The following is a 10478-nucleotide window of genomic DNA, read 5'->3' as shown; positions in this document are numbered from 1 at the left end:
CAAGCTCCTGGATATACTATACCATCTGTATATTCATTGATTATACACAGACTTAAGTTTGCTCAGAAACTAATAGTAACAAAATTAAGTTATGAATTCATTTAACAGTTATTAATATTGTTGCTTTTCTATTACAGTTATTTTTCAGTATTTAAAAACGCTTTGTATTCGTTAGGAAACTCTGACCTTCTGTCTCAGCAGGGAATTAATTCTTATTTAATAAGTAACTCGGATAACATTTTTTTATTGTTGCAGAAAATAGTGAATGAGATGAGCACGCAAACTGTAACATTTGCAGTGACTATGTGAATACTGAGTGGGGAACACAGAAATGGAGGCTGGCATGGAGGAAATCCCAGTTAAAGTTGCAGTAAGGATCCGACCTCTCCTTTCCAAGGAAGTACTTCATAATCACCAAGTGTGTGTGAGATCAGTTCCAAATACACAACAAATTATCATTGGGAAAGACCGTGCCTTCACTTTTGATTATGTATTTGGCAAAAACTCAACCCAAGGAGAAGTTTATACAGTTTGCATTAAGCCTCTTCTACTGTCTTTAACGGAGGGATACAATGCTACAGTATTTGCATATGGACAGACAGGCTCTGGGAAAACTTACACCATTGGAGGTGGTCACATTGGTACGTTATAGGTCTTGTTGTGTTTCTTTTTTTTTTTTTTTACTTGTGTACAATGCACTTGTACAAATTAAGTAATTAATGCATAGCGGATGGAGATGGAGAATGAAGGGGTCATGAAAATTGGTGTAATAGAAAAAAAAAGAAAACACAAAAATATCCAAAGTGTATGAAACAGTTGTAATATTCTAAACACAAATTCTGCATACATTAAGCTGTAAGAAAAGTATTGGAGAAAGAAACAATTTGGTTTTGTTTGTTTGTTTTTGTTTTTTGTTGCTATTTATTTATTTATTGCATTTTAACGTGCAACTTAAACTGTAACTCCTTTCTGAAATTATAACTACATGCAGTGCTTTAGAAATTCTCTATACTTTTACCTTACTGAGAAAATACCTGCTTTAGGCAGTAGTTTATTTACTCTCTATTGGCTTCTCTTGGAAATCTGGCAAAGGTATTATTTTCATGTTTAAGTTTTGCAGAATGAATTCACAGAATCATAGGATGGTTAGACTTGGAAGAGACATTAAATTCCATCCAGTTTCAACTCCTTGCCATGGGCAGGGTTGCCTCCTGCCAGATCAAGCTGCCCAGGGCCCCTTCCCACTTAGCCTTTAGCATCTCCAGGAATGGGGCACCCACAGCTTCTCTGGGCAGCCTGTGCCATTGCCTCACCGCGCTATGTGTAAAGAATTTCCTCCTAACATCTGACCTAAACCTCTCCTCTTTTAATTTAAAACCGTTCCCTCTTGTCCTACCACTATACCCTTCGACAGCATTCCTCCCCATTTTTCTTCTAGGCTCCCTTTGAATATTGGAAAGCTACTATAAGGCCTCCCTGAAGCCTTCTCTAGACTGAAGTTTCTGGAATAATTTAGAACTTAACTTTAAGTCCTATTAATGGATTAAAACAAATATTCTGACCAATAGAAAAGCAAGTATTTCCATAAATCCTAGAGAACACTGAGCTCTTCAGATTACTTAATCCATCAAGTAGTAAATACCACAGACTTCTCATTAGCTTCAGTCTTTATAATTTATGCAGCAGAATGACTACAAGTGTCTGTGATATCTTTCTTTGTATTTTAGCCTCAATTGCAGAGGATGAAAAGGGCATAATCCCACGGGCTATTCAGGAATTATTTCAGCATATTTCTGAAAACCATAACATTGACTTCTGTGTTAAAGTATCTTATATAGAAGTCTACAAGGAAGAACTTCGTGATTTATTGGAGTTGGAGACCTCTGTGAAGGATTTGCATATCCGAGAAGATGAAAAGGGGAATACAGGTAGGATTTTGGATCTAAAATTTGATACATATGGTTTCAGTTGTGTGCCCAAATTATTCTTTCTATCTTGAAAAGAGAGAAATAGCATCAGGTGCTATGGTAGAAACACAGTTACTTCTTCTGCAAATTCTGCTTAGAAACACAATGGTACCTGGTTATTCAGTTGAATAAATATTCTAAAATGAAGCATTCTCACTTTAAGGTTATATTTGTTGAGCTTCTTACACTGTAAATATCAGCACTCATTTCACTCTGAAATGAGTGGAACAAAGAATAGTATCATCTGATATTGTTAGGAGATCTGAAATTAACATCCCATAGTTCTCATGTCTCTGCAGGAAGATGCTAGAAGAATCCACTACAGAGTCTTTTTATTCTGAAACTGTAATTTGTGTTCTGGTTGGTTTTTTTTTTCCTTTATTCTTCATATTTTCATTTTTTTATTCTTTACAGTATTACTATTTTTGTTGCTATGAGTTAGTATGGCTTTCTTCTCTGTAGCTGGAAAAAGGCACTACATGCAAATGCAGTTAATACAAAGCTTAGTCTGCGAACAGTATCATTGCTTCATATATATATATGTGTATGTATAAGCATGATACTGTTGTAGTATTTAAGCACAGTAGTATTTAAACTACTGCATCAGGACCATTTGAGTCTTTAGTTGATCGTGTACCTGCTGTGGTATTGTCCATCCTTTACTAAAACAAAGCATTAAAAAATAAGCTGGTAGGAACATTTATTATCATTTCTACATTATAAGGCTACTCAAACAGTAGATACTTCTCTGAAAGGCCTAGCTACCTGATCTATACAGAATGGACATAGGCTGGGAATCATTTCTATTATGAACTTTTATCTGTCTTTTTTTAAACCTACAAAGTGAGTGAGTTTGCTCACTTCAAATTGCGTATGTCTACATGTAAATGCCTAGAGGTGTGTGTTCTGTTTAGGATACTGTTACAAATGCTGTGAGGCAATACACCAACACTACAGATCTGTGTGGGATTCAGATGTGCTGTACTTCATGGTTACCACATACTATTTTCTTTAGCTGTGTGCTGTGACCTTATTATGCAGACTTGTGCGTTTCTTTGATTTGTGTTTATAGATTGCCGTGAACTGTTGCTGAAAATAATATTCTTATTTTCTTTGGTTTGGTGTTTAAGTGATTGTTGGTGCTAAGGAGTTCCAAGTGGAATCTGCCGATGAAGTAATGAGTCTGTTGGAAAGTGGCAATGCAGCTCGTCACACAGGCACAACACAAATGAATGAGCACTCTAGTCGATCTCACGCCATTTTTACCATCAGTATTTGTCAGAAACAATCTGCAGAGTCTCAGAAAAATGCTGATGTTCCGCAAAATCCATCTTGGAAATCGGTCAGAATGATTGCTTCAAAGTTCCATTTTGTGGATTTGGCAGGATCAGAGAGAGTGACAAAAACTGGAAATACTGGTGAACGGTTCAAAGAATCAATTCAGATCAATAGTGGTTTGCTGGCCTTGGGAAATGTCATCAGTGCTCTTGGAGACCCAAAAAGGAAAAGTGTGCATATTCCATACAGGGATGCTAAAATCACGCGTATTCTGAAAGACTCTCTAGGAGGAAATGCCAAGACTGTCATGATAACATGTATAAGTCCATCCTCATCAGACTTTGATGAATCTTTAAATTCACTCAAATATGCCAACAGAGCCAAAAACATTAGAAATAAACCAGTTGTAAACTACAACCCTGATCAAGACCGGATTGATGAAATGGAACTTGAAATCAGATTGCTCCGAGAGCTTTGCAGAATCAGCAAGTCAGTAATCAGTGTTCACATGACTTAAATCAAGAAAGAATTCGAATCAGTTTGCTAGAACAGCAGCTCACCCAGCTTCAAGTTCAGTGCTTCAGTTATAAAAACTGCATAGATGAAGCCTTCCCATTCCTGGTTGACTTGAATGATGATGTTAGTTTAAAAAAAAGTCAGCGGGACAGATTGCAGAGTTGGATCACCATGGTGCAAGACATAAGGAAAGAAGGTCTCACCATGCAGCAAGCTGACACCAGGACTGGGACCAGCCACAAGCCTCATCATATCACAGTCCTTCAGCTAAAGCGGGAACTCAAGAAATGCCAGGTATTTAAGCTGATCATTCGGTAACTATGAGAAGTCTGCTAAAACTTGAATTCAGTTTTGAAAGGTGTAAAACTGTTAAACTTTAATTACACCTAACCGGTATTTAATTTTGACTATATATTACCAATTTATTTATCTAATCCTCTGGAACAGAGTTTTATTTTAATGGATAATTGAATGGACTGTCATCTTCATCCTGATAGAGCTAGGTAAAGTAATACTATATTCTGGCTAATCGGTTTTAAGATAAAGCTATGAGATTGAGTCTTTTTATCTGTTAGATTCTTGGTTTTAGCTATGATAGTTTTAGCTGTCCTGTAAATCCAGAAATTGTTTAAATATTGCTGATCAGTGGGCTTATCAGAAGCACTACAAATGTAATGCAGGTATTTTCACAAATACCTGTGTACTTGAAGACAGCACTTGGGCTAAATTTTGTAACTTACATCTAATGCTACTTGATGCTATGTATGTAGTATACTAGTATAGCTGATTCTATAAAGTTGCAAGTATCTTTTCTGGCATTCAACAATCTTCTTAACTAGAACTCCTCTTTTTCAGTTTCATTGTTAGGCCTTTAGTTTACTATGTTTCTGAACAATTTACAGGTTTCCCTTTGTTATCATTTTCTTATGTTTACTGTTACTCACTCCCTGCTTTTAGGCGATACAGTTCTTTACAGTTTTCTGTCTGAACTGAGAATTCCAAAGCAAGATAAGGGATATCTTGCAGATATCTCATGAGGATCCTGTCACTGGTAACTATGAATAGTTCAGAGTTACAGTCAGTAGCTGATGGCTCCAAGTGATGACCTATAGGAGAAGACCTTTCAGCCTTCTCAAACATGATAGTATCTCCTCACAGAACTAACAAATGATCAAACAAAAATAATATTTTAACATCCCCATATACATTCAGGAAGTGTGTATTTTGGATGTACTGAGTTGAAGTGTTAACTGTGAATAACAAAACATTTTAAATCATGCAGATATGAGGAGTACAATAAATACATCCTCAACTGAAAATTAGTTTTGTGACTTAAAATATCCGTACGCTAATTTGAAACAAAGTGAAGTTCTAAGGCGAGCTCCTTCTGAACAGGTGATTTGATTCTGTCTCATAGAAGGAGATGGTGCTCCCCGAAGTTAGAATGTTATATAATCAACACACTTGCAGTTTTCACACTGAGTTCTGGTAGGCCTGTGGATTGTTATCTACCAATTGCATACACAACTTCTGTCTTTTCTTGACTCCCATCATTCTAACTTACAGCTGTTTTATTTCTTCTGTAGCTTATTTCAAATCTCTGATTCTCATGTTCAAAACAGTATAAGGGCTGGGTTGAAACCGGAGGGTTCATAGGTGAGTATGCCATCTGCAGCTTAGAAGAGATGGTTAGAGAGAAACTAAAATAGACAGTAAAGACTCTTGACTAGGGCTTTCCTATATACTATTTGATGTAGTAGCAAATAGTTGACCTATTCTTGTGTGTGTAAATGTATTTCTCTGCTCACAGGTGTGACTGCCTGAATAATGCTGAGCAAAATGAAAGTACTGTGTAGCCTTAGGTAACAACCAAACTCACACCCAACCTTGCACTCACAGCTACTCCATCAGTGGGACTAGGGAAGAGAAAATAGCACGAACAGGAATGAGGCAGCTTGGCATAAAGTCAAGAAGGTTGCTTACCAAACAGACAAGAAAATACAATTTATTGTAAATAAACATTTGATCACTCATTTGGGAAGTGGGATACAAAAAGATAAAGATTAAGAAAACACCTTTCCCCCACCTTTTTCCAGGTTTCACTTTGTGCTTTCACTCCAGATTTCTCTGTCACACTGCTAAGTAATGCTAGGGTATTGAGGGATGGTTTATGGTCAGTACATAGCAGTTTTTCTCTGTTGCTCCTCTTCACGCTTTCTGATTTGGGTATGGGGTCTCCATAGGCAAAAGTTCTTCCAGGAATATCCGCTTACTCCAGCATGGGTTTTCCTGTGTTGCAGTATAGTTTAGTTATCAGCTCTGCCATGGAGCACCTCTTTCTCTGACTTTGGTGTTTTTTCTGGTCATTCTTACTTCATTTTATTCCTTGATCTTCTTGCCCTTGCTTAAATATGTTATCACAGAGATGACAGCAGCTCAGTAGACAGCAGTCTCAGCTGTGCCCTGGAATGTTTTTCTCCATCAGAAATTACTTTGAATGTTTGTGCATGACAAAGGCTGTAGGTGAATTCACTTTCCTTGTTTAAAGTCACTGTCATGCACTTTGCATAATGCTATATATTGCATGCAGATATACTACTTTATGGCAGCCAAATGTGTAAGGTAGCAAGTAAATAAATGGCATTTATGCCTCTGTGCTGTCTTTGGCTGGGATGAAGTTAACTTTCCCCACAGCAGCCCTTGTTGTGCTGTGCTTTGCACTTGTGGCTATAACAGCATTGAACGTTGAACAGCACCAATGTTTTGGCTATTTGCTAGGCAGTGTATCAAGGCTGTTTCCACTCCCCCCCTTGCCGAAGGCCAGTAGCCTGGGGATGGGTAAGAGATGAGAAGGGGCTGACCTAAATCAACAAAAGGGATATGCCACACCATATGATGTCATATAAGCATTAAAAGCTGGGTAGAACTGGAGTAGAAGGAGAACAGGGGGAACTCATTATGAAAGCATGTCTTCTAGAGCAATTGTTTCATGTATCAAGGCCTGGCTTTCCAAGTGGTGGCTGAACACTACTTGCTTATGGGAAGTAGAGAATATTTTTTTTCTCTTTTTGCTTCTGCATGTGGCGTTTGCTATTCTTTCACTGAACAACAAAACAAACAAATAAACAACTCTTCAAGTTTTCCTCCACTTCATTTTCTATCCCACCATCCTTTGGAGGAGGGCGAGTGAAGAGCAGTCGCATGGTACTGCCAGTGTTAAATCACAACAGCTGCTTACTTTTCTGTCATTTAATTCTGCCTCACTCTTACCATCATCTGTATAATCTTTACTACTACCTTTATTTTTTTCTTCTGTAGTTGTCTCAGTTCTGAGTAATGATACAGCCCCATTGTCAGACAGGATATACTTGTCAACTAAGCTTAGTAGAAATATTTGTATGGGTACACGTACTTTGGATAAAGTTCTATCCCCTAAAGAGAATTCAGGTTCTTCAGTGCTTTCTTAGAAGCACTTAAAAAGCTCTTAAAAATAGAGTTCTCTTTTTGTGGAAGAAAGATGTAGGTAAGCTAGTTGTGCAGATATATCCAGTTTTAGAATGGTGAGATATGATATTTCCATACTTTATCTTTAGTTTCTGCAAGTTTTCTCGTGGACTAACTATATTACAACTCTCCTTCAATCAGTATTGAATTATCTTCTCATAAAAACACCTGAAGGAATATTCTTACAGTTTCTTTAATCTGTAGGCAGACTTCTGAATATAAAAATGAGGGGGCCTTATTTTTTCATTCAAGAAGCATTTTAATCTTTGATGCTGAGACTTGTGGCCACATCTCACAGCACACTGAAGAAAATAGTTGGATTTAAATATGCGTGTCATAATGTTAATAAATTATTAAATAAACTAATAAAATTATTATTTCCTTTGGGAGAAAGAAATTTGTCTGGAGAAAATCAATAGATACGAAACAAGAAGTGAAGAAATAGTTGGTAAAAAAACACAGATGCTATAGGTGAGCAGCTTTTTCACCAGAGGGCCATGGTATCATAACCAGAGGGATCTTGACAGCTGTTCTGCAGAAAAGCAGTTCTGCAGAAAAGGAACTGAGGCTCCTGGTGGACACCTATGAACATGAGCCAGTAGTGTGCCATTGTTGCTGAGAAAGCCAATGGTATCCTTGCCTGCAATGCCAGTATGTCAAGGCAAGCAATCCTTTTTGATGGGACTGTATCTGGAGGACTGTGTTTAGTTGTGTTTGCAAGCCATATTGTGGGGGACATTAAATACAGCGTAGCCAGACGGCCAAAAGAGGTGATTCTCTTGCTGTATGTAGCATTCACATACTGTGAATATTGTATGTAGTTCTGGGCCTCTTAATATAAAAAGGGTGTTAAGATCCTTGCAAGTATTTAGAGGGTAACACAGCTGCTAACAGGGCTGGGAGACATGTCCAGTGATGACTGAGGATAGAGGATTGTGCAGCCTGGAGAAGAGGAGGTCAGAAGGTGACTGCATGGCTCTTTGCAGCTCCCTGAGGAGTGGAAGCAGGGGGAGGTGCCAGGATCTGCTCCTGGGAACCCGTGGCAGGATGTGGGAACAGCACAAAGCTGTGGAAAGAGAGGCCCAATCTGGATATTAGGAAACATTTCTGTATTGTGAAGATGGTTAAATACTGTCACAGGATTCCTAGAGAGATGACTGATGCCCTATGAGGAAGGATTTGGGGAGTGTTTGATTAAGTCCCTCAAAAATATGCTTAAACTGTTGGATAGCCTTGTAGTGGTCAGGCAGTTGGACTAGGTCTTTGAAGGTCCCTTTCAAATGAACTTTTCTATTCATTTTGTCTTCTGTTCAATTCTGAAGCCAACAGTACTTGAGAGATATGGAGCTACTGTAAGGAGTCCCATGTAGAAACACAAAGATGATGAAGGGACTAACACCTACCTCTTCTCTGAAGAGAGGCTGAGAGAGATGGGACTTTTCAGCCTAGAAAGGAGGAGGCTGAAGGGGGTTCTCATCAATGTCTGTAAATACCTGAAAGAAAAGTGCAAAGGACATAGAGCTAGGCTCCTTTCAGTAGTACCTGATGCCAGGACAAGAGATAGTGGGCACAAACAGGAGCATGGGACATTCCCTCTGAACACCAGGAAGCACTTTTGTACTGTGCGGGTGACAGAGCACTGGCACAAGTTGCTTAGGAAAGTTGTGGAATCTTCTTGGAGATCTTCAAAAACTGCCTTAATATGGGCCTGGGCTCCCTTCTTTGGGTGTCTCTGCTTGGGCAGAGAGGCTGGACCAGATGGACTACAGAGGTCTCTGCCAACCTTACTCATTCTGTGATCCTGTGGTTGGAGAAGTTCCTGTACATACATAAAAAGCTTTGCAGTTCTAATCACATCTTTGAACAAAAAATGAATATGTATATATGTTTCCTTTTTCCAAGCTGAACTTTCCTTTTATTATCTAGCAGGCTTTAGTCATGGATGAAGAAGTATTTAGCCAGAAGGATCATGAATTAATGATACTACAGAATCAGATAAAGGCATTAATACGGGAAAATAAAGAACACCTGAGATCTTTAAAGAAGGCTGTAGAAACACAAAGATTACAGGTATTTTTCCTCTGGTACATATTACATATATCCATATTGAACCATCTTTCCATGGTATGAATGAATGATTATTTTAAGACAGACCCTTCAGGATATTTTGGGGGCATATATGTCTACAAATCTTATGAGCACTTTGTTTGAATCAGAGCTGTATACCTTAATGAGGCAAGTCAACTGGTGGATGAAGCCCAATATTGTGATTCCTAAAGTTTATATATCAGCCTAGCTGTGCCATAGCCTTTCTGTAGAACATTACATTAATCGTTTACTTTCTCTGTGCTTCTTAAAACATACCACGTACATCTCTCTCTGGATGTGTATTGCTGATAAACTGTTTCTGGACAATTCATGAAGTAGGTTTTGAAAGACCTTCAAAAATTCTTTAGAATATGAAAAAGACTTACAAAGTACCTTCTGAGTACTTTAGCTGAAAGGCTGCATAGAAACATATTTTGTGATGTCTTTAAGTGTCAGAGTAAAGTATTATTGCTTTTTTACTTACTAAGACAGAATTTCGTCTTTATTTTCTGAGTTTACTATTATCAAAAACTGAGTAACATAGTGGAAACACTGCTTTCCTCTTTCCCTCTCTTGACCTCACTTGCTAAAAAAATTGTAATGGGTAGGAAGTTCAGAGTACTTCAAGATCTAGGAGACCATAAAAAGAACATTTGATCCCCCTATACTCTGCTCTTTTGAGGCCCCATATGGAGTGCTGCGTCCTGGTCTGGAGGCCCCAGTACAAGAAAGACAGCTGTTGGAGAGGGTCCAGAGGAGAGCCACAAAGATGACCAGGAGGCTGGAGCACCTCCCATGTAAAGACAGACTGAGGGAGCTGGGCTTGTTCAGCCTGGAGAAGAGAGGGCTGCAGGGTAACTTCATTGCAGCCTTTCATTACCTAAAGGGAGCCTACAGACAGGAGGGGAATCAACTCTTTGAAAGGGTAGATAACTGCAGGACAAGGGGAAATGGTTTTAAGTTGAGGGAGGGAAGATTTAGGTTGGATGTCAGGGGGAAGGTTCTTTACAGAGTGGTGAGGTGCTGGAACAGGCTGCCCAGAGAGGTTGTGGATGCTCCATCCCTGGAGGCGTTCAGGGCCAGATTGGATGGGGCCCTGGGCAACCTGGTCTAGTATTAAATGGG

General features: G+C 38.7%; 1 protein-coding gene across 1 annotated transcript in view; it reads left to right on the top strand.

The window, feature by feature from the left end:
- The window catches only part of KIF27 (kinesin family member 27), an 11778-nt gene extending 1647 nt beyond the window's left edge, over positions 1 to 10131 (top strand). The window contains 5 exon segments of the mRNA XM_010725788.3: positions 256 to 641; positions 1728 to 1928; positions 3098 to 3715; positions 3718 to 4055; positions 9192 to 10131. Coding sequence (XP_010724090.1) covers positions 332 to 641; positions 1728 to 1928; positions 3098 to 3715; positions 3718 to 4055; positions 9192 to 9395 — 1671 coding nt within the window. The 5' untranslated portion in view covers positions 256 to 331 and the 3' untranslated portion in view covers positions 9396 to 10131.
- The last annotated feature ends 347 nt before the right edge of the window (positions 10132 to 10478 follow it).

This window comes from Meleagris gallopavo, chromosome Z (assembly GCF_000146605.3).
Source record: "Meleagris gallopavo isolate NT-WF06-2002-E0010 breed Aviagen turkey brand Nicholas breeding stock chromosome Z, Turkey_5.1, whole genome shotgun sequence".
In the NCBI taxonomy this organism is placed as follows: Eukaryota; Metazoa; Chordata; class Aves; order Galliformes; family Phasianidae; genus Meleagris; species Meleagris gallopavo.
The sequence above is the reverse complement of the archived record's forward strand: the minus strand, read 5'-3'. Positions and strand labels throughout refer to the sequence as shown.